This window comes from Lygodium microphyllum, chromosome 16 (assembly GCF_053477565.2).
Source record: "Lygodium microphyllum isolate KBCC chromosome 16, Lygodium_microphyllum_v1.1.10, whole genome shotgun sequence".
Taxonomy (NCBI): Eukaryota; Viridiplantae; Streptophyta; class Polypodiopsida; order Schizaeales; family Lygodiaceae; genus Lygodium; species Lygodium microphyllum.
In genome coordinates this window covers 131315316-131340264 of record NC_141150.1, presented here as the reverse complement: position 1 = coordinate 131340264, position 24949 = coordinate 131315316, and the positions used below count along the sequence as shown (strand labels likewise).

The window sequence follows — 24949 nt, the reverse complement described above, 5'->3', positions numbered from 1 at the left end:
TTCAAATCAGGAGGTCGTACTGGTTCAATTGGACCTGGAAAAGGCTTTTGATTATCTGGACTGGTCTTTCATTGCAGAACTTATGTCTGCTATGGGCTTTGGTGCCCGGATGTCTCGTCTGATCTATACTATTAGTGTTGCAACATCTTCGCGGGTCATGTTGAATGGAGGAGTTACCAAACCAATTGTCCTTGCCCGCTCGATCAGACAGGGGTGCCCTTTGAGTCCTCTCTTCTTTGCCCTTGCGACTCATCTGGTTCTTTCGATGCTATCTCATATGGCAGCTTCTACTCAGTTGGCTGGATTGTTGCTTCCCTCTGGATAGCACGTCATTGGTCAATCCTTGGCTGATGACAGTTTTATGATTCTGCGTGCGGACAAAGATAATCTTCACAAAGCATTAGATGTTTGGGCTCTTTTTGGTCAGGCTTCTGGTCTGCGCATAAACGCCTTCAAATCGCCCATTCTCAGTTGCACGGAGTCGGATTTGCAGTCACTGGACTGGCAGGGCATGGTTGTCCCCCGTGCTCCATTGCCAAGCATCTTGGGTACCCTTTGGGGGTTGATGTTTCCCCAAAGCAACTATTACAGTGGATTTCACAGAAAGTGGCGGCTAAGTTTCTGTATTGGAAGTCTCAAGCCTGGCCCTTCCATGTTCGCCTCAAAGTAGCCCAGACAATAATGTTGCCAATGCTTACATATTTCTTGCCATTGCTACCCTGGACTACTATGACACTGAATGATCTTACGAAGTCTATTCGTTTCATGTTATGGAAGAAGGATTCCTTGCATGCGGGTATTTCCTGGATTTCTTGGTCGCATGTATGCACCCCAAAATGTATGGGTGGAGGGGCTGTTTTGGATGCCCACACTCATATGCTGGCACTCCGCTGGTCTCTTTTTCGTGCCATGTGCTCGGATTGTCATCCTTGGGTCGTCATAGCCCGTTACTTTCTTGAGGATCACGGGCTTCTACATGGTAATACGCACATCCGCAGTTCGTGGTGGCATGTTCTTAATGCAGATTCTCGGTTCTCCAGTTCTTCCTCATCTCTGCTTGCCCATTTGGTGTGTTCTTGGAAACTGGTCCTCCGGAAGTCTCAGTGGCATCCAGCGGAGGATCGTTTAGCCACTAATTCGTTTCAATTGGAACTGTTGGCAGTCTCGCGGTTAATTTCGTGGGACGGTAAACATGAGCTTTGACCACAATTCAACCGTATGGCACGTTTGGGCTTAACTTCGGTCGCGGATGCTACTCTTGCCAGTCGCAATATGTTCATGTCGTTTCGTACAGCCAGGAGGATTTTCAGGATCCCTCGTGGATACAGGCTTTTATGGGAACAGCTTTTGAGGGTGCTTCAGAGCAGACAACCCTTTCCTGCCCTTGCTACGGATTGTCCCTGGCAGGATTGGGACTTTGCAGGCCGGCTGCATTTAGAAAAGGCTTTAGCTAACCAGGTGTATCATCTTCTGATTAAAGATCATCAATGGCTGGTTACTAAAGCTAATATTCTATGGGGATTGCATAAATCCTGGTCATGGTGGAGGGTAACTGTGATGGAAGGCTGGTTAAATAAGACACCATTCAAATATAAGGTCTTTCTTTGGAGGGTGATGATTGGTGGTCTTCCGCTTGCTTCAGCTCTTTCAAAGCGCCGAATCTCCAATGGCAACTGTTTCTTTTGCACCACCACTGTGGAATCCGCCCGTCATCGTTTTATTTCTTGCCCCCTTGCTCAGAAAATCTGGTCATTCTTGTCAGCCGTTTGGCGAGCGGTGGTTGGTTTCTTGCTTCGCCCGTTTGATTGGGTTTTCGCGCAGCCCAAATATCCCACACCGACTCAGCCACATATGAAGATCTTGTTTCGCTTTCTTCGATATTGGGGCTGTTGGCACAACTGGACCATTCGGAATGCTTTCCTTTTTGATTCCGCTTATAATGTTCAGCGGCATATTGCTAGGCTTAAAGGTTTCTTGTATTGGCAGATAGATCTTCTCCGGCACTCTGACATCCTCTCTCGGGAGGACTTACGCCCCTGGCACATGGCAATTTCCTCCGCGTCTTTGCCATGATTTTGTAACTATTTGGCCCTCTGGTTCTTGTAAACAGTCAGTTTGTACACACGATGGGGTAGAGCCATCGTGTATCTTGTAATCATGAAAACTTTTCGTAATTAATACAATTACCTTCTACGAAAGAGAGAGAGAGAGAGAGAGAGAGAGAGAGAGAGAGAGAGAGAGAGAAGGCTATATCAGGCGCCAGCTGTTGGAGAGCAATTCCAGCCAGCAGGGAGCTGCCCAGGTCAAGGTGACAGCACCAGGAAGGCCTTGAGCAGCAGCTGACAGCTTCTACAGGGCTTGGGACTGTAGGCAACCAGCTTGTAGGCTGAAGACGGCAGGCATGAGCATCATCTAGGCTGTAAACAGCAGGTGACTGCTGTTTGGTGTAGTTCTTGTGAAGAAATTCTGAATTCTCTCTCTTCTCAGCATTCTCTATTTGTCTCTAGCCAATTCTAAGCCATTCTTAGCAGATATCAGCTGTCCTCAGCAAAATTCAGCCATTGAAGGTAGAGAATAGAAGCATTTGCTGCAATAAACCCGAATTTACAACAGAAATTAGGGTTTACCTTTGTGCCAAGAAATTGAAGGCCTACTACTTGAAATTAGCAGCTGGAATTTGAGGATTTTCAAAGATCTCAAGAGGCCAGCCGATCCCGATTGAATTCGGGGACCATTTTGACCAGGCAAGGATCAATTGATGGCCAAACCCCTATTAGTTAAGGGGCAAATCAAATTGGAGGCCAGCTGATCATTTTTTTGATAGCAAGATGCATTGGATTTCGCTGTGAGATGGAAGCAATCTTAATATACTTTTTCCAATTCAATACATGTTAAAGAAATACCACAAGGGGCATCAGTTTTGGGGTCAATCGGGAGTCTACTATCCAAAATTAATCAATTGCATGTGTTTTAGTTTGTGTGAATTTATTGATTGCTCTGCTTAATCATGTCATTTACCACCCTTTTGGAGAAGGAAGGGTGGTTTCAGAAACTCCCTTTTGGAGAGTTTGTTTCTATGATGAAGGTTTGGGTCACTTGTCTATTATTTTTGAAGCACATAGTGGAGTAGGGTAGTGCAAAGTCTAGTTCTAGTTCTACTCCAACTCCAACAATCACTTTGGTCTTGTTGTTGGAGATCAATGCTCCATCTCTCATGAACTACGTAAATAATTTCTAAGTCTATCTTTGTGAGCTCGCTATAGGAGTAGAAGGCATTTATGAGCAATAGATTTACCTATTGAATATATGCTTGGTGGTTAGTTTTGCTTGCATGCTCTATTTAGAATATTGTTTTAATAGCTTCAACCTCACTTTTCTGTATACATAGCCTTTACCCTTTCATGTTTCATGTGTGCTATTAAAGCTTCCTAACAGAAGCACATGGCTGGGTAGCATTAGCTATTTATGGTAATCATCTACAATAATGAAAGTTCTTGGTTCTCCATATTCCCTATTTGTCACTTGCTTACTAATTTCCTATACTTTGCTATGTTCTTTTTTCTTACACTTTCCTGTTCCCCTAGAGGGAAGTCTGACCAAGACTGTGATCCTGGTAGTCAGTTATTCGATCTTGAAAAGTCTCAAATTCTAGTGCCACTATGTAGTCTGATGCAGAAACCTTCAAAAATTAAAGTGGGCGATTAGAATAGGCCTAAAAGAAGCATCCACATGGATTGAGTAGGTCATCATCCATTTTATGAGGGATATACTCAATCTTTGTTCCTTTTGAGCCCTCTATGTCCCCAAATTTTAGTATTGATGGTAGATTCTTCTTGGAGAAGGCATTACAGATTAGTCAGTGTAGTTTGTTTCCATATCCAATTTTACAATGGGTTTTGAGCTAGATAGCTCTTTCGATCTGTGAAGCAAGCTTAAAACTCAAAAGCTAGACATTATGTTTGATTAATTGTTATCTCTAGTTCCAAACTTTTGGCAAGCATTGATAGTGGTCCTTGTGAGGTTTTAGTTGTTGGCATGCCACTCGAGGTGCCTAATCTAATGCTCCAAATGTTGCAAAGGGTGAATATGTTTTTGACATGTTGGTAGATTCAAAGATTCCTTGTTTAGCATTTTGTATTCAAGGCCATTTATTTACAGATTTTTTGGTGGATGGTGTGTTAATCCTCAAAAGTGAAGTCAAGTGGACAAGCATACAAGTAAAGTGCCAAAATTCTATTTGCAAATGGATAATCATCCTAGGCACTATCCATTTATATTGAAAACTTTTATCGTGGGTATATGAATATCATGTTTGTAAACATTAAGTGAGATCTGGGCTCATTGCTTGTAAATTGTAATACCTTCCATTCACCCTAGTTTGGATTAGGTCAGATTAACCTAAGTGATATACCTACAATGTTAAAAAGGATGAATCAAAAGCCTTAAAAGTAGATAGGGTGCCCAACTTTTGGTGGAAACCTAATTCTAACCCCGAGTGAATGTGAAATTGCTATCTTTTGTTTGAAAGCTTAACTTTCAAACCTTGTTTATGGAATGCATCTAGTCACTTCGCCTTATATAGGTCTGTTTGAGGAAGTCAGGACAAGCTCCTGTTTAAACAGATCTATTCAAAGTGAAACAACTGTTGTCTGCATATTAAAGAACAGGAACATTCTTTTGCTGTATGAATAGTCAGATACATCTTCCTGAGGTTTCACTTCTGTTTAACTTTCAGGCATCATCACAGATTCTAGTGGCAGTAAAAGCATTTCAGAGCACCCTGTGGTTGAGGTAATTGCAGAAATTCAACATGCTACAAAAGCTCTTGGAGAGGCACACAGTGGAGGAGACCTTGTTGAACAAATTATAAGTGCATTAGAAAAGCTAAATTCCTTATGCAAAGATGGAGGTTCAGAAAATCTTTCCATAGCTGGAAGATATGGTGGAGTTGAGGCTGGAGTATCTGCATTTAACTCTTTGGGTACAAGGCAAATAGGAAGAGTTCTTGCTTTGAAGGCATTAACTGCTCTTGTTCAAGGTCAGTGTGGTAGTCATTTGAACTTCATTTTACACTTATGCAATATTTGTTTAATAAGGCTTGTCCATTACATCTGGATAGGACACTTAGTTATCATAACAACTAGAAATTATCTCCACTAAGAACTAACATATTTTCCCCTCATTATTGACCTTTTCTTGTTCTTTCTTAGAGATACTGATAACAATGCTTTTTTAGGCATGACCGCATTAATTTAACCAAGTGCTGGTCATATATGTTCAAGTCTCCAGAGTGTGCATGCAATGCTGTCAGAAGACCACCTGTAGTAACATTGCTAGGAATTTGGAAGTCAATGACCTTAAAGGAGATTGATTCTTGGCAGTTGCCACAACAATCCTAAAATGCATCTTGTGTGGTAGGCCTATGAAGGGGAATTGACTCTTAATGGCATGCCCATTTGTAGACACTGTTGAGCTAAAAATGCATTAGCTTTACTTAAATAGCCCCAAAACTTGCTTAATTAATGAAGAAACCTAGTTTATTTAAAAGAAATGCAACCCTAGAGAGTTTCTGTGTCCCATAAGCACAAACCCAGTTGGGAGGGCCCAAACTTTCTATAAATATGTATGCTGCCCTCCATTCAGCCAATAATATCGTTTTTGCAGATTTTAGGTAGTTTCAGCTTGCTACCCATACCCCGTTCGCGAAGGACATCTCAGCTAGAGCTGTCCATTGCCGTCTACATCAGTTGGCACCTGATTTCTAGCCCTCTTCACGCAGTTTGGAGCTGATCCCAGCCAGGCGATTGCTGTTCTTGCACAGACCTGTTGCCATATTGCCTGCCACGTCATCTGCAGCCTGTGTTTGACAGTTTTCTCTCTCCTCCAGCAGGCGCCAGCTTTTGCAGGCTGTCGCTAGGCTGTCCAGCCTGCGTTTGGCAGTTTTCTCTCTCCTGCAGGTTGTCTTGCTTGCGTTTTGAGTCTTTCTCTCTTCTGTTGCCTGTGTTTTTAGTATTTCTCTCTCCTCATTGCCGTCTGCATCAAATGCAACTTCTCACTATTGCGTTTGTTGGTGTTCGACAGCCAAAGGCTGCGTTTTTGTGATTCGGGATCCGTTCAGAGTGCGACACACACTCTCGAGCTCATTACCCCTGCCCCGATCCTTGAGATACATGAGTTCGAGGTTCAATATTCATTCACTGTATAGTGTGTTTGTTGCATGAGCATTGTATATTTAGCCGTTATATCACTTCAGTTATTTTCTGTGTTCATTGTCTCTGAGTTACCCTAACCCTAACTGTGTTCTTTTATTAGTCTGTGCTTTGTCCTACGATTGTTATTTGTATTTTTGTATCATAGTATTTTTTTATAGACACATGATCTTCTCCTATCTTGGGCTAGCAATTCAAAATGATGGAATATCAGCTACGATGGAAAACTTAAAATGGGCTGAAAATTCAAAATGATGGAATATCAGCTATGGGAAAACTTTAAATGGATGCCATTCCAGTAGAGGAAGAATGAATCTACCATCTCACACTAGAATCTATCTACCATTTTCCACTACATCTAGAGTTTGATTGCTGATAAACTGTGTTGAAGTTGCTGAAATGTATAGAATATGGCGGTTTGGTGGTGATCTTTAGGCCACTGTCCATACCAATGTGGAGGTTCATTGCCCAGAGACATTGAAGGTGACCATTGAGCTTTATATGCCTTTTGTGTGGCAGGTAGGCGAAAAGAGGTTTGCCAAAATAAGCAAGTCCAACATGAATAGAGTATTATGGATAGTGTAACTTTGGCCTTGGTAGGGGAGTATTTTCAAATTGTCAAGGGTTGAGAAAGAGAATTGATTAACTAAGCATTTCTATTTGCCAAAGTGGCATTCCTATTTGATTAGATAGGACTCTAGGATTAGATTGACCACTGTGGTTACTGTTGCCTCAAGGAGACACTACCTTGTTTGGCACCTTCTGCCTAGTTTTCATTTTGAGATAGAGCATATCCACAGATCATTTGCATCCACTTGCACAACCTGGTTGTGCATACCTGACTCACAAAACAAACAAATTTGCATCTACTTGCATAACCTGGTTGTGCATACCCGACTCACAAAACAAGCAAATTTGCATCTACTTGCATAACCTGGTTGTGCATACCCAACTCACAAAACAAGCAAATTTGCATGCACTGGCAATTATGCCACTATAAAATAATTGTACAGTAATTTCTAAAGTTGGTAAAGCTGAGAGACCAAGGTGCAAGTAGCACACATCTACAAGCAGTGCCGAGCCTTGAGTATGTTAGAAGAGTTGCCATGAACCACAAAGCAGTCATTTATTATGCTCTAGTTTGAGTGTGTGTTCCATTGGTTTGTTTTGAAGTGAATTAAACGTATAAGGTGCTAGTTTGGGCAAACGGTGTGCACGGTTGTAGGTTACTGTAGGGTATGAGCCTATAGATAGGTAGACCCACATCCATTAATGGAGGGTTTTACCAAATTCATAGAGGGAAACTTGTATGACAGGTAATGCAAACTGGGGGGGGGGGGGGCGCAAGGGGTTTAAGCAAAGGTTTAAAAAGTTTAAATTTTTTAGAGTTAAAAAATTTGAAAGGGCAGAAAAAAAGACTTACCAGTTTTGTTGAGCTGCCGCTAGCCTCTCCCGTCCCACCCCCATCCTTTTGAGCTCCATGTCAGTTACTGTTGCCACCATCTCCTCATGAGCTTTGCCGCCACCTCAAGTACCATCATCATTTTCATCACCACCATAACTAAAGCATGCTACGGCCGTGCCACACACTTGTTCGATGGCGATGAGAATGAGAGAGAGAGAGAGAGAGAGAGAGAGAGAGAGAACTCTGAGTGCGTCGATAATAACCAGAGAGGAAGGAGGGGCTATTAGTTCCTCTCTAAGGCTATAAAAGTCTTTGTATCTTAGCCTTTGGACTAATGGGGGTCATTTTTCTTTGACGGGCAAAAATGTTGAAGAAGATAGAGAAAGAGAGAGAGAAAGAGGAGATAGAGGAAGAGGGAAGAGAGAAAGAAGGGAAGGAGATAGAGGGGAGGAGAAGAGAGGGAGAGTGTTGAGTTTAACATACTTTGCAGCTGATTAGCATCTTTGCTTAATTAATGAAAAATGCAAATCTAGTGCGTGCTCAAGATAGTTTCAATGGTCGCCCAAAACCTCGAATTTTTGGGGCACCCTTCAACACCTATAAATAGACAGCGTGCCCATCATTCAGTCTCATCCCTTCAGTGCATGTTCTTACTCGTCTGTTGCGTTTGGTCCATTTGCCATCGCTAGCCCACGAACTGCCTCCTCCTTCCTGTGTTTGGACTCTCCATCAGCTAGGTGATAGGTGGCAGCCCTCCCTAGTCATCAAGCTTTAGCCTTGAAGTCTGCTTTTGGCCTTTTCTTGTCAGAGTGAAGCAATGCGGAAGTGAATGACCAAGACAAAGAGTGAAGAGAGAGAGAGGAAGAGAGTGAGACATTGAAAATATGCAGTGAAGAATGCTGTATAAGGATGCAGAATTATACACAGGTGTAGAGAGAATGTTTGCGTAGGTCTCCACCTTGAAGATCTTGGTCTCCGTCAGTCTTGAGGGTAGTCTCCATGGTCTGCAGCCTGAAATCTGTGGAAGACAACTGACAGAGGCTGCTGGAAACAAAGCCTATAAATAGGCTGAAAAAATGCCCAAAATAATGCAGGTCAGTTGCAATTAATGCAGCCGACTGTTGGCTGACTGGTGCAGTTCGACTGCATGCCACGTGGTGCTTGCAACTGGCTGATTTCCTGCCATGTGGCACCTACGACTGCATGCCACGTGGCATCCTGCTTGTCTAGGAGATGTCACTTTCTAACACCCCCTCTCAAATCATGGACATGGCAGAAGGCTAAGGGATCTAGAGTGCTGTCGAAGTAAAGCCTGGGCAAGCGCCTTGGTAAACAAGTCTGCAAGATTATCCTCTATCTTGCAATAGACTAGGGAAATGGTCTCATCCAAAATCTTCTCCTAAATGAAATGGTACTGGATCTCAATATGCTTCGTTCAAGCATGAAACACAGGATTCTTGGCCAAGGCAATACAACTCTCATTGTCGCATTGTAGAATAGTAGGACCTGTCTGCGGGTAGTTAAGCTCCTCTAGAAGCTTGCGAAGCCGCATTATCTCACATGTAGTAGAAGATACCACTCGATACTCTATGTCAGTCGAAGAGAGGGAAACCGTAGGCTGCTTCTTGCTGCTCCATGAAACAACACCAACACCCAAGGTTAAACAATAACCTATGGTGGACCTCTGGTGATCCACATCACTAGCCCAATTTGAATCACTCCAACGTATAAGGACTAAGTCTGTAGCACCTATACTGGTAAGATAGTAGATCCCAAAATCAGGAGTTTCCCATAGGAACTGTAAAATCCTCTGAGCAGCCTGCCAATGTACCATCTTGGGTTCACTCATGAACCCAGCCAACACACCTACAATATAACATAAGTCAATATGGGTATTAGAAGCCAGATCAAGGAACCAATCAATTGTCTATAACGGGAAGTATCCGCCAAGGAAGAATCGAAATGAGTTGTAGCCTTCCAATTCGAGTCCATAGGAGTCGTAAGAGACTTGCATCCCTCCATCTCACACGTAGCCAAGAGTTCTTGTACATATTGCTATTGGGAAACCTTGTAGTTTGATAGATCTTATGACCTAGAAAGAAGTGAAGAAGTCCCATGTCCATCATCTCAAACTTCTCATGAAGTGCTGCCTTCGTTTTCTCGACCATCTGAGTATGGTCACCAGTCACAATCAAGTCGTCCACATAAAGGACAAACAACACATGACCTCCACTTGAGGTGTGTACATACAATTGGGGGTCGACTTTGGAACATCAATATCCTAATTTCTCTTGGAGGAACGAGTCAATCTTCTCATTCCAAGCATAGGGAGCTTGCTTAAGGCCATAGAGAGCCTTTTGCAACCTGTACACCTTACTATCAGAAGAACCAAAGCTTGGAGGCTACTCAACATAGATCTCCTCCTTTAACTCTTCATTCAAGAAAGCAGACTTCACATCCAACTGATAACCGGCCACCTCTAGTGGTTAGCCAGGGCAAGAACTACGCGAATAGTGGCCATCTGAGCTGTAGGAGCAAAAGTATCATGGAAATCAATGCCTGAACGCTGTGCAAAACCTTTAGCAACAAGATGGGCCTTGTGCTTGTCCAATGTGCCATCACTACGGTACTTGGTCTTGAAGATCCATTTGACTCCAATGATCTTCTTATGAGGAGGCTTCGGCACGAGATACCAAGCGCCATTCTCAATCAACTCCAGCTTATGCTCCATTGCTTTCTGCCAATGATCATGTTGTAAAGCCTCCTTCTCGAAAGTGGGCTCCGATCCTGTATGACATGAGTCATCAAACAGTAATTAGTGTAAACAAGCTCAGTGTGGTGGGCTTGGTTCCTCTGAGAACACCGCGAGCCATCCTGCAGCTACCACTCCTAGGGACCTCCTTAATCCCTACATCAGGAAGAGTGTCATGAGTCCAACAAGAAGGAGGATGGATCTCGCCTCGTCGCTCTCCATTTGCTGAAGTTTCTGGAAGGTCCACCGACAGCGGGGGAGCAATCGGTGAATCTGGTGACTGGAAACGAAACTCCTCATTCGAAGAAGAGTCCTTAAGAGGCACATGCTTCAGAGGAATAGTTGTTGGGGCCTAGCTATCACCAGGATCTCCAAGAACAGGGTGTTCCTGGCCCCCTTTAGGGTCGGAACCTCCATTAATCGAATGTCACGGCTCGTGTAGACATCCCGCTTGATAGGATCATACAATCGATAGCCTTGAGACTGTGAGCTATAGCCCACAAACACCTGTCTTTTGGAAGCTGCTTCAAATTTTTCACGTTGTGTCTTCGGGATGCGAATATAGGTATAACACCCAAAAACCTTGAAATAAGAAACATCTTGCTTGGACCCAAAGTACGCCTCATAAGGAGTCATATCAACAACATCCAAAATAGGGGAATGATTCAAGATGTGAACTGCGGTAGCCACAGCCTCAGTCGATAGACACTGAGGTGTTTGACGATGCTCCATCATAGTACGGGCCATCTCGATCACACTGTGATTTTGTATTGGCAAACCCCTGGTGAATACCATGATTTGGACAAAAACGAGCAAACTCATTAGAAACAAATTCTCTGCCCTTAATCGATTGTGAGGTCTTCAGCTTCTGGCCCGATTGGTTCTGCTCAAAGAGTAACCAATCCTTAAAGTTGGAGAAAGCCTCCGACTTCAGCTTCAAGAAATAAGCCCATGTCATTTCACTGTAATCATCCACAATTAACATGAAATACAAGCTTCCTGTAAGGGATTCCGTCCTCATCAGTCCATAAAGATCAGTAGAAACAAGCTTCAAGGGTGCTGAAGACTGTCTTTTTCTCGAAGCCTTGTTGGAAACAATATCATGAGTTTGCTTCACATGGATGCAAGATACACAAGGCTGTTGGCTCACCACAGTATCCGACAAACCTTGAACAAGGTGTCCCTTTGACGCCTTCCGGAGGTAATCATAATTGAGGTGGCCAAACCGAGCATGCCAAAGCTTGGACTGAGTTTGTGAGGTAAGAAGAAGAGAAGTCAAGGCAGAAGAAGACTGCAACTTGTAGACTCTATTCTCCTCATAACATGAAGAAAGAGCTTGTCTCGATCCTTGATCGAAAATCTGAAAATAATCCACATCAAATTCGACCAAAAGGCCGAGGGTCTTGTGCAGCGAAAGAAGATGATACCCCAAAGCTAGCATATAAAGTACCTTGGATGTATGGGTACCACCACGTTCATCTGGAATAAGGTGCATGTTGCCCCCTTCATGTATGGGAATAGATGAAGTATCACCAATGAGAATCTGGCCATGCGAAGGCCGCAATATGAGCAACACTTGTTGAAGAAGCAATCCTGTGTCGGCACTACTATCAACAATTCACTTTCGAGTGTATGGGGCCGTCAACACAACATCAGAAGCCGTCAGGGCCGAATCTGTCAGAGTGCAGTGATGCGGAAGCATAGGACAAAGATTGAGAAAGAGTGAACAGAGAGAGAAGAGAGAGAGAGAAAAAAGGAGACAGTGTAAACGCAAAAAATCTGCGGTGTAGTATGCTATATAAGAGTGCAGAAATACACAAGGGGGCAGAGGAAATATCTGCGTATGTCTCCGACTTGATGACCTCGATCTCCGTCAGCCCGAGCACAGTCTGTCTCAGCCAACAAATCTTCAAGATCAGAGTTTGAAATCACTAAATAATGATAATGACTGGAGTGTGCCACCAACTGGCTATAAATAGCCGAAGAAGAGCATGGGAAAGCGCCTTCGTAAACAAATTGACAAGATTATCCTCCGTCTTGCAATACTCCACATCAATGGTCCCATCCAGAAGTTTCTCCCGAATGAAGTGATATTAGATCTCAATGTGCTGCATCCGGGCATGGAATATTGGATTTCGTACCAAGACAATGCAACTCATTGTCGCACCGCAGAAGAGTAGAACGAGTCTGGGGGCAGCCCAGCTTCTCCAACAATCTTCGAAGCCACACAACCTCACATGTGGTGGAAGACACAGCCCGATACTTCGCCTTAGCAAAAGAAAGGGCTACCGTGGGCTGCTTCTTGCTACTCCAAGAGATAACACGTGTACCCAAGATAAAACAGTAGCCTGTAGTAGACCATCGGTGGTCCAAATCGCCAGCCCAATCCAAGTCACTCCAACGTGCAATAACCAGATCCGAAGCATCTGTACTTGTGGGATAAGAAATCCCCAAGTCAGAGGTCCCCCTGAAATACCGAAGAATCCTCAGGGCAGCCTGCCAATGCACCTGTTTGGGCTCTGTCATGAACCCTACCAAAAGATTCACAGCAAAACAAAGATCAACATGAGTGTTGAGAAGCCAAATCAAGGATCCAATCAAGTGACGGTAGCGTGAAGCATCCATCACGGGAAAATCTGAGTGTGATTCTCGTTCCATGCACATGGAGCCTGCTTGAGGCCATACAAGGCCTTCTTCAACCTGTAAAATTTCCCATCCGAGGATCCAAAGCCAGGAGGTTGCTCAACATAGATCTCATCCTGCAAGTCAGCATTCAGAAAGGTCGACTTTACATCCAACTGATAAACAGGCCATCTCTTATAGCCAGCCAATGCAAGAACAACTCGAATAGTTGCCATACGAGCAGTGGGGGCAAACGTATCATGGAAATCAATGCTTGGGCACTGAGCAAAACCTTTAGCAACAAGGCGAGCCTTGCGCTTGTCCAAAGAACCATCGCTAAGGTACTTGGTCTTGAAGACCCACTTGACACCAATGACCTTTTTGTGAGAGGGACGAGGCACAAGAGACCAAGCGCCATTCCTCTCAATAGCCTCCTACTCTGCTTCCATGACCTTCCGCCAATGATCAGACTGCAAAGATTCCTTCACTGAAGCGGACTCTCGATCTTGCATAACACGGGTCAGCAAACAATAGTTAGAGCAAACAAGCTCCAAAGAATGTGCCTGGTTTCTCTGTGACCTCTGTGGTCCATCCTACGGTTCCCACTCCTCAGGGACCCCCTCGATCCCCGAATCTTCGAGGGTGTCACGGGCCCAACGAGGAGGAGGACGAACCTCTCCTCGTCGCTTTCCATCTGTTGAAGACTCAGGAACATCCATCGGCGGAGGCTCCTCAAGGGTAGCTGGTGGAAGAGAAGACTCTAAATCCAAAGAACAATCTCCATCAAGAGGCTCTGGCTCCAAAGAAACTGTCTCGGGAGTCCAAGTCTCCCCTGGATCTCCAAGGACGGGGTGCTCCTCACCCTCCTCTGTAGCCGGTACTTCCACGAACTGCACATCTTGGCTCGTGTAGACATCCCGCTTAACGGGATCAAACAAATGATAACCTTGGGATTGGGAGCTATAGCCAACAAAAACCTGTCGTCTGGAAGCCTCCTCGAACTTATCATGCTGCGTCTTCGGAATGTGCACATAAGCGTTACACCCAAAGATCTTGAAATAAGAGACATTAGGCTTAGTCCCGAAGTAAGCCTCAAAAGGTGTCATCCTGTCAACGGCCGAAGTGGGAGATCGATTAAGGATGTGAACTGCGGTAGCCACTGTCTCGGCCCACAGAAACTGAGGTGTCTGTCCGTGCTTCATCATGGTGCGTGCCATCTCGATCACACTTCGGTTCTTCCGCTCCAAAATGCCATTCTCTTGGGGAGTGTTGGTATTAGCAAAATCCTGTTGAATGCCCCTATCTGCACAAAAAATGAGCAAACTCATTAGACATAAATTCACCTTCCTTGTCTGAATGCAAGGTCTTCAATCACCGGCCAGAACGGTTCTCCTAAAAAAGAAGCCAATCCTTGAAATGAGAGAAAGCCTCCGACTTCAAAGTCAAGAAATAGCCCAAGTCATCCTACTGTAGTTATCTACGATCAACATGAAGTACAAGCTTCCCTTCAAGGACTCGGTCCTCATCAGGCCACAAAGATCCATAGATACAAGCTTCATGGGTGAAGTAGACTGCCTAGAAGCTTTGTTGGGAATCGCATCCCAATGCAGTTTTCTACGAATGCAGGAGACACATGGCTGATGGCTCACCACCATGTTCGGCAAGCCTCGGACAAACGGCCCTCGCGACACCTTCCAAAGGTACTCATAGTTCAGGTGGCCAAATCAAGCACGCCATAGCTCGGACTGTGCTTGAGAAGTAAGAAGAAGAGAAGTAGGAGCCGAAGAAGACTTCAATTTGTAGACTCCATTCTCCTCATACGCTGCAGAGAGAACCTTTCTCGATCCACGATCAAGGACTCGAACAGTATCACTGTCAAACACCACCAAGAGGCCAAGAGCACAAATCTTATGAACCGAAAGTAAATGATACCCTAATCCTGGCACATGCAACACCTCAAAGGTGTGGATACCACCACGTCCATTTGGAATAAGCTGCATCTCACCCCGCGCATCAATAGACACAGAAGAGCTATCTCCAATGAGAATCTGCCCACGCGAAGGTCGCAAATGGGCAACACCAACGGAAGGATTCATGTGCCGGGAGGTATCACTGTCCACAATCCACTCTCGAGCCTGGGGAGCTGTCATCGCAGCATCAGAAGTTGTGAGTGAAGAGTCCTCAATGATTGCTAAGTGTAGAAAAGCAGTTGATGAGGGTGTAGCCACTGCTCTAGAGTCCTTCATGTCCTTCTTCTTGGTATCCTTCTTGTCTTTGTCGGGGCAATCCTTCTTTCAGTGACCAGTCTTACCACAAATATGGCAAGTTGATTCCTTCTCCTTGTCCTTCTTGGATTTGTTATCCTTATTCTTCTTCTTTTGGTCCTTCTCCTTCTTCTGAGAGGCTTGACCAACCAATGCCTCTGATTTGGAAGCATTCTGTCCCTTTAATTGTTTCTCTTGGTCCAAGACCATAGGAACGAACTCTTCCCACCGAAGAGTCGACTCTCGCCCTGAAGCAATAAGAGCGGAATAAAAAGTACCGAATCGTGGCGGCAACTGGGATAGTAAAGTGATCGCCATGTCTTCGGAGGAAATAGGCTTCTCTGCATTCTGAACCTGCATCTGAAGCTGCCGAAGCTTGTTGATGTGTTACCGAAGCGAAGAAGACTTATTCACGGACAAAGTTTGCATTTGCACCTCCAAAGAAACCCTCTTCATGAGGGTCATCCGGTTGTACATCTGGTGGAGCTCTAGCCATATCTCACGAGCCACCGTCAAGTGCTCGATATGAGCTATCATGGCTGTGGTGCAAGACAGAAATAGAAAATATCGAATCTTGGCATTCAGTTTGTCCCAATGAGACTGGGCCTTGGTCAACTCCGCACGAGCATTGGAAGAGAGTTTGGACTCATCCCTCACCGAGGGCGTGTTAATCTCCTCCATCACTAGTTCTGCCAAATCATAAGACTCTAAAATGGCCAACATCATCACCCGCCAGATGCGGTAATTGTCACCATCAAGCTTTTGATCTGTTGGAAGAGCCGGTAGGACAGGCACCTTCCTGTCCATGATCGCCTGGAACTCCAAATCAGTCTTTGTAGACATGTTAACCTGCAATACCTGCACAAACACAAAAAGCAGCCCTCTTTGATTGTGAAAACGCAGCCTTCTAGGATTGATTCCTCCACCGCCCAAACCTTCTTCACTCTCTGGAGGTGATGAAAAGGTAAAATCTGCAATGGAAGGCCTCAAATGCAGCCTTCCTCTCCTTCGAACAGCAATAACTTGCAGCAAATTCACCGATTAGACTCCTTTCCCACATGCCCTCGCTCGCTTCAGCCTTGATCCGATGCGCAGCCCTCCTACTCACCCTCGAAACTTGGAAACGCAGCCTTGTGTCGCACTGAAATCTCCTCTTCAGATAGGTTCAACCCTCAGTCAGTCCATCGTCACTGCTCTAATACCATGTCAGAGTGCAGGATGCGGAAGCGTAGGACAAAGACTGAGAAAGAGTGAACACAAAGAGAAGAGAGAGAGAGAAAAAAGGAGACAGTGTAAATGCAGAAAATCTGTGGTGTAGTATGCTGTATAAGAGTGCAGAAATACACAAGGGGGCAGAGGAAATATCTGCGTATGTCTCCAACTTGATGACCTCGATCTCCGTCAGCCCGAGCACAGTCTATCTCAGCCAACAGATCTTCAAGATCAGAATCTGACTTCACTGAATAATGATAATGATTGGAGTGTGCCACCAATTGGCTATAAATAGCCAAAAAGAATAGCAATCACAGCAGCAGGTCGGCTGCATTAAATGCAGCCAACTACACACAAAATACTGCAGAATCTGTCCGACTGCAGCAAACTGGGATGCCTATATTTGTTGTGCCACATGGCACCTATACCTGCCTGCTGTCCGACTGCTGACGACTGTCCAGGAAATGACACTATCTAACAAAATCCTCAACCACCTCCAAGTGGAGGAAAGCAATTGACGAGGGAACAACCAACGGCTTCGGAATCCTTTGAAGATTTCTCCTTCTTCTCCTTCTCCTCCTTCTCCTTGTCAGGGCAATCCTTCTTCCAGTGTTCTGTTTTGCCACAAATGTGACAAGTAGAATCCTTGTCTTTGTTCTTCTTAGATTTGTCCTCCTTCTTTTGGGCTGTCCCCTTCTTTTGAGAGGATTGACCAACCAAGGCCTCAGATTTTGAAGCATTGGTTCCTTTCAGTTGCTCCTCTTGGTCCAAGACCATAGGAACCAACTCTTTCCATTGAAGAGTCTTAGATCGCCTTGAAGCAATCAAGATGGAATAAAAACCACTGAAGCGGGGTTGTAACTGTGAAAGAAGAGTTATCGCCATGTCTTCAGAAGTGATCATCTTCCTTGCGTTTTTAACCTGCATTTGAGGCTGCCTCAGCTTGTTGCTATGCTCCCGCATAGAATATGACTTGTTGACTCAAACCGGTCTATGACTCACATAAAGCGGTAGTTCCTTCAATTGATACTTGGTCTTTTCTCACACACACACAAAAACAGAGACCTCACTCCCTCGCTCAACACCAGATTGGCTCCGAAGACCGGCGCCCCTCTCAGTATTTCTTTATCAATTAAAAGATGGAAAGTTACAAAAATGAAATGTTCCATAATACATAACCTATGAACAGTTGATTTTCATATTTTCTGAGTAAATCCCAGTTGCGTAAGGACTGGACAGCATGACCAGATCAACATCCCTTTTAGGAAAGCATTTTCTGTGACCAAAACTCAATGATTCATGTGCAGAATTGCAGTCTATAGAACTCTGAATTCACTGTTCTTACTGTCCAACATGTCCAGAACAACATCCCTTTTAGGAAAGCATTTTTTGCATTGGAGAAGCCAACAATTGCTTCTAAACCTGAGCAGTGAGGTTCTTGCCTTAGCAGAAGTGCAAAGAAAACACAAAATTGTACCTTCGATGGAATCAGCCCATCATGTGGAGCATTTTCTCTGAGAATAGAGAGAGAGTTGACCAGAGGGAGCGAGCTCTACCTCTATACATGATTCAGAGTCGAAGAAGTACTCTCCATAGTTGATGAATTTGCAGCAATTTGCCCTTAGCTCCTCAAAACTTCATTCTCAGATCTGTCCCTCATGTCTACTACGTTTTTTTAAAATGCTCTCTCTCTCTCTCTCTCTCTCTCTCTCTCTTTTGGGAATTTGTGCCACATGGCATACATGTAACAATTTTCCCGTTTAAATCTTCCGGTCTAAAATTCTCCATGATCGGTGCAAAATTTAACCTCGTCATTGACCAGAGAATTAACCCTTGTGCAAAAACAAAGATAATGACGTGAACCAATTCTGGGGTTCAAAAATAGTAACTTCCTAAATTTTAGGAATGGTGACCCCTACATTTCTCATGTTGTTCTGAGCAACTTTTATTATTGCAACCACATCAAAAAGTGCAATGTGGCTTAGTTACGGTGACTTTTATTCCGTGAGCATTCTTACATGTGCATCTTCTGTCTTGGCCAAGCTCATTGTCCTGCACCATCTCTAGTGGCTAAGCACAAAGTCTTAAACTACTAGCATTCTATTCTTTAGTGCCCATTCAATATGGAACTGGTTCGAAGGCTCAAACAAACCGTTAGTCCAATTTGTCCCAATGGATGCCTCTTTTGGCTATGCAAAGATCCGCGCTTAATCCAAGAGAACTGTGGGGGTAAAAAGCAACAACAACTAAAGAAAAGAAAAATAAAATATTTATATAAGTAAATAAGGAAAGCGATTGGAAAAAGTATCACTACCTAGTGACATCAACACTTATGGTCTGCATTTGCACTTCCAAAGAAACTCTTTATGACGGTCATCCGATTGTAGATCTGATCAAGCTCTAGCCATATCTTCCAGGCCACCATCAAATGTTCAATATGAGAGATAACATCTATAGTACATGAGAGGAAAAAAAAAAGAGCAAATGCGAGCATTGAATTTATCCCAATGTGTCTAAGCCTTTGCCAACTCCATCTTATCAGTGGAAGAGAGTTTGGACTCGTTTCGCAAAGAAGAATGATGAATAGCCTCCGTAACAAGCTCTGCCAATTCATAGGACTCCAGAATGGCAAGCATCATGACCCACTAGATGCGGTAATTCTCGCCATCGAGCTTTTGATTTGATGGAAGGGCCGGTAAAACGGGCATCTTCCGGTCGATGATCCCCTGAAACTCTGTCTCGGCCTCAAAAGACGTCTTCACCTACAATGCCTGCACAAAACACAAAGAGCAACCCCCTCCGACTATGAAAATACAGCCTGCTAGGGCTATGGTTCGCTCATCTCTCTCCTTCTTCACCTGTCAGAGGCGATGAAAAGGTAAAATCTGCACTTGAAGGCCCAAAACGCAGCCTTCTTGCTTCTCTAATAGCAAAAACCTAGGAGCAACTTCAGCAAATCTTCTCCTTTCTCGCACACCCACGCTCACCTCAGCCTTGTTCTGATTCACAGCCCACTTGCTCGCACTTGAACACTGAAAACGCAACCTTGTGTCGTGCTGAAATCTCCTCTTCAGATGGGCCCACCCTAGGTCAGCCTTGTGTTGTGAAGCAATGCGGAAGCGAATGAGCAAGACAAAGAGTGAACAGAGAGAGAAGAGAGAGAGAGAGAGAAAGAGACAATGAAACACATAAAATCTGCAGTAAAGAATTCTGTATACAGATGTAGAATTATACAGGGGTGCAAAGAGAATGTGTATGTCTCCACCATGAAGATCTTGGGTCCTCCGTCAACCCCAAGGGTAGTCTCCACGGTTTGTAGCCTAAAATTTGTGGAACACAACTAACAAAGGCTGCTGGAAACAAAGCCTATAAATAGGCGGAAAAATGACCAAAATAATGCAGGTCAGCTGCAATTAATGCAGCCGATTGCTGGCCGACTGGTACAGTTTGACTACATGCCACGTGGCACCTGCGACTGCCTGCCATGTGGCACCCTGCATGTTTGGGAGATGTCACTCTCTAACATTTCTCCCCTAGGCAGCAGAGTTGGCGACCGTCATTTACTTATTGCCAACCACCTTCTCCCTGCTAGCGGCCATCCTATAACTACGTTTGTAGCTTGCTATTCTTGCCTATTGATCTAACCATCATCTCTGTTGTTGCCTCTGGCTTCTGACTTTCTAGTGATCAGCGTTTGGTGTTTTTCCTCATCTTTTGTACTTCGATGATGGTTATAGCACTTTGGATCTGTCTCTGGTGGATGTCACTCTCCGACATTGCATTGCTCCGCCCTTGGACATTTTGTACACTCTTACATTCATTTACAACATTCATTCACTTCAGAGTTTTTCCTCTCTATGTTTTCTTTGTGTTAAGTTTTAAGTTTTGCGTTTGTGTTTAGGATTTGAGTTTTGCGCCTGTCTTTGTCTGAGTCTTTGTGTTTTAGTCTTGGTCATACATGTTGTGTTTGCTCAATGCAAACCCTAGCATATCTTCACGTGGTAACAGAGTCAATGCTCTTCTAAAGACTATCATGCGGCGATCGTGGAGGCTAGTCTTTATGCGAGACTCACATGTGACTTGATTTTGACTCATAATGTCTCAAGTACCTTCTTCCTTGGATCCTATGATGCCTTATCAGGCTTCTCCATCATTGGAGGCTCAGAGAGGGCATTATAGTCTCGAGGAGAAGGTAGACACACCTTCACCTTTACCATCTTCTTCTTCTTGTTTTGATCATCTTATAGATGAAAAGTTGAGGAATACTTCTGTATCATGTACAATTAGATTTACACTGCTCCAACGAGTGCTACTACTCCGTTTGGACCGATTGTTGAGACTGGCCACCTCTCTAATCTTGGAGGTGTAAAGAAAATGCCCTAACATAGAAGCAGAAACATAAACCGTACGACAAAGCACAGACTGATAAAAGAACACAGTTAGGGTTAGGGTTAGGGTAAATTAGAGACAATGAACACAGTGAATAAATGAAATGATATGACTACTAATAATACGATGCTCATGCAGCAAACACACTATGGAGTAAATGAATACTATATCTTGAACTCTTGTATCTCAAGGATCAGGGCAGGGGTAATGAGCTGGAGAGTGTGCCGTACTTCGAACGGATCTCGAATCGCAGCAAGGCAGCCTCCGGATGTCTAACACCAGCAAACGCAACAGTGACAAGGTAGATCTGATGCAGACAGCAGTGAGGAGAGAGAAAGACTAAAAACGCAAGTAGCAAGTGAGAGAAAGACTAAAAACGCAGGCAGGACAGCTTGTAAGAGAAAAATTGCAGCGACTGCAGTAGGAGAGAGAAAATTGTAAGGGCGACAGCTGGGGCCTACAAACGCAGCATTGTTGACGTGGCAGGTTGTACGACAGGTACGATAACAGTGCAAATGTTCAGCAGTCAGTTGCCAGGCAGAAACACCAGCAATTAGTGTGTGGAGGGCTGGAAACAGGCGCTAGACTGTAGGAAACAGTGATGGACAGCAAAGACTGAGATGTCCTCTGCGAACGGGGTGTGGGCAGCAAGCTGATAACACCTGAAACCTGCAAAAACAAGATTCGGCGAAGAGTGGAGGGCTAGCTGCCAATTTATAGAAAATTAGGGTTCTAGATCCTCTCCCACTTAACTCTCTCGATCCGCTTTTCGTTTTAGGGTTTTGGCTAAAATAAGCCTAAAATAAGTATGTTTTTGGACTGTTTAAGTGGCTAAGAGCAATTCTTAGCACAACACCCCCTCTTAGGCCCAAAATAGGGCGAGAAAAGTAGGCCAGTCTAAATTTTGATTTACCCCAAGGTGTTCCACCCCAAAGCAGCCAGGGCATCGGACAAAGGGTGCACGTCGGCTGCCCAGTGGTCTACCAAGACTATAGAGGCAATGGCTATTTACCAAGGGAGCCCAAGTGATCACCCTAGAGAGGCCAGGGCATCGGACCAAGGGTGCTCGGCGGTTGCCTAAGGACCTACAAGTCCTACAAAGACGGATGTAATCAATGGATTTTTTTTTTTGTTTTTGAAATGTTTTGAAAATACATAAGTAATAGAGACAACAGCCAATTAAGTGACAGATAGGAAAAGATAAAGAGAGTTTTAAACCCAAGTTAAGCACAAAACTAGCAGACCAATCCCTTGCACTGATTAGGATAAGTGCCTAAGGATGAGAACAAGTGTGTGTATGTGCCAATCATGTGATGAATATGTGGAAAGGCAAAAAAGAGGATGGTGGGCTTAGCAAGACAAACAAAACAAGCAAGCAAGCAAGGGTAGGAGAACTGCCATTAGGAGAACTGCCATGTGTTATGCTACGAATATGGTGGATCCTAGAGTCAACCACTCCAAAAGACCGAAAAGGGATAAATGCATGTTTACATGAACAGAATGCCAATGCATTGGGTAATGCAAAGGGAGATGCAAGATGTCATGCTCATGCAATATGCTATGCAACGGTGCCACTAGGACAGTGTCCTCACAGGGAAATTGTTCACTTGTCCAAGTGCCCTTTTATAATCAGGTCATCCTGACAGTGCGGATGAAGTTACGAATTCCTATAATACAATACAAAAGAATAAGTGAATGTAATTCTAAAAACTGTAAGCATCATCACTCTCATGATCAAGAGTAGAAACCGCCTTCTCTCAAACTGGAAGGAAAAGCAAGAGGGAAGCATCCTCTCCCCATCAAGCTGAAGAAGTAGGGGAGGGTGTACCCAAGCCGATCTTGGGTAGTAGGAACTGAAGAACCGGCAAGTTGACGGCTTTGGTCAAGATATCTGCAAAATTATCTGATGAAGGCACATACTCTAGGCGAATAGTGCCTAGCTGAACCTGCTCTCTGGAAAAGTGGAAGTGGACTTCCACATGCCCCGTGTGTGGTGTGATGATCGGATTGCCCGCAAGGGCAATGATACTCTGGTTGTCGCAGTAGACAACTGTAGGAGAGTCACAAGGAAAATGAAGCACTGCTAGTAAACTCCTCAGATAGATGGCCTTGGTGGTGCCATCGAAGAGAGTCCGATACTTAGTCTCGGCCGTGAAAGCCACCACCGTCTCTTGCTTACGGCTGGACCAAGAAATGGGAGCCGTGCCCAAGTTAAAGAGATAGCCACCGTGGGAACGCCGGGTGTCAGGATCTCTTGCCCAATTAGAATCAGTGTATCCGTGCAAACATAAACGAGAACCATATGTCAAGCCATAAGAAAAAGTACACCGCAAATAACGCAACACACGAAGACATGCAATCCAATGTGACATCCTAGGTGTTGTGAAATACTGATTAAACATGCTAATTGAGTAAGCTAAATCTGGCCTGGTGTGAATTAACCAAAGAAGTTTTCCTACAACAGAACGATAGGTGTGTGTATTGAAGGGTTGTCCTAGGATATCCTTCGACAAGTGGACAGTAGGATCAAGAGACGTGGCCACTGGCCGTGTCTGATCCGAAGTGTACTGTTCCACAAGCTGAAGTGCGTACTTCTGTTGTGACACAGAAATACATCCTCTAGAATGAACTACCTCCATCTCCAAAAAATAGGACAACAAACCAAGGTCTGCCATTTCAAATTTAGCTTTAAGCTTAGCCTTAATTCCGCTATGACAGCAGAATCTGAACATGTGATGAGTAAGTCATCAATGTATAGCAGGATATAGCTAATCCCCTCTGGTGTGGATTGAACATATAAGTTCGGGTCTTAGGGGGTAGAATGGAATCCATGAGTCTATAAGAACTCATCCATTCTATGGAACCAAGACTGCGGCGTTTGCTTCAGCCCATAAAGAGCTTTCTGCAAGCGGAATACCTGATTCCTAGGGTTCCCTGAAGGAAAGCCCGGTGGCTGCTCCACATAGACTTCCTCCTCTAAGTATCCGTTCAGGAAGGCACTCTTGACATCCATCTGATGTATCAGCCAGCCATGGTGAGCGGTGAGCGCGAGTAGCAACCGAAAGGAAGTCAACCGTGCAGTAGGGGCAAAGGTCTCTTCATAATCAATGCCGTGCTTTTGTCAAAACCCTTGCACTACAAGGCGAGCCTTGTACTTGTCTTAAGTCCCATCAGCTTTTAGATTTGTCCTAAAAATCCACTTTGTCCCGATGACTTTCTTGTGGTTTGGATGATCCACCAATGTCCAAGTCTCATTTCGGTCAATACTCTCTAGCTCCTTTTCCATGGTCTGTCGCCATTGAGGATGCTAAAGAGCCTCCTGCCATGTATCCGGCTCAGAATACGCTATGTAATCAGCTGTAAACAGTGTTGCAAATGATGCCTGAGGAGCAAGCCAAGTAGATCTTCTAGGTCCCTCCGGAGCGGAATTTGGTAGTAGGATCCCCAAAGCCCGCATGGTCTGCTGGTACCAGCGAGGTAATAGGTCTCGCAAAGGGGGCTTGGAAGCTGAAGAAACTATAGAAATGTCAGGAGCGGGAAGTAGACCAGGCTCAGTAGGCACGATCTCGGATGATGTGGAAGAAGGAAACGGATCGGAATCCGGTGTAGAAAACTGCACGATATCCCTCTCATCAAAAACAACATCTTGCCTAACGATCACCTTGTTTGTCCGAGGATCGAGCAAACGATAGGCTTTCGCTTCAGAGGAATATCCCACAAAAATAAGGAGATCGGCTCAGGGAGTAAGCTTATCTATCTTGTCATCAGGCGTGTGTGTGTGCACGAATGACACCCGAAGACTTTGAAATGGGAAATAACAGGCCGAGAGTCAAAAAGTGCCTCATACGGGGTCTTCTGAGGAAGGGTCACAGTCAGACACCGGTTGAGGATATACACTAAAGTGTTAATAGCCTCGATCCAAAGGCACTCAGGAAGCTCTGCTACGAATAGCATAGAGCGTGTCATTTCCATGACTGTGCGGTTTCTATGCTCTACGACTCCATTTTGAGAGGGGGAGTTGGTAGAGGTGAGCTGGCGAGAAATGCCATACTTCTGTAGAAACTCGGAAAACTCGTGGGAGATAAACTCACCACTG

The 24949-nt window shown here is 44.5% G+C and overlaps 1 protein-coding gene across 2 annotated transcripts in view; it reads left to right on the top strand.

The window, feature by feature from the left end:
* LOC148023437 (ARM repeat superfamily protein) overlaps nucleotides 1-24949 on the top strand; it is a 118082-nt gene that overhangs the window by 47698 nt on the left and 45435 nt on the right. For both annotated transcript variants that reach the window (XM_087696410.1, XM_087696411.1), the window contains exon 2: nucleotides 4736-5038. In XM_087696410.1, coding sequence (XP_087552536.1) covers nucleotides 4736-5038 — 303 coding nt within the window. The remainder of the gene's footprint in view (nucleotides 1-4735; nucleotides 5039-24949) is intronic.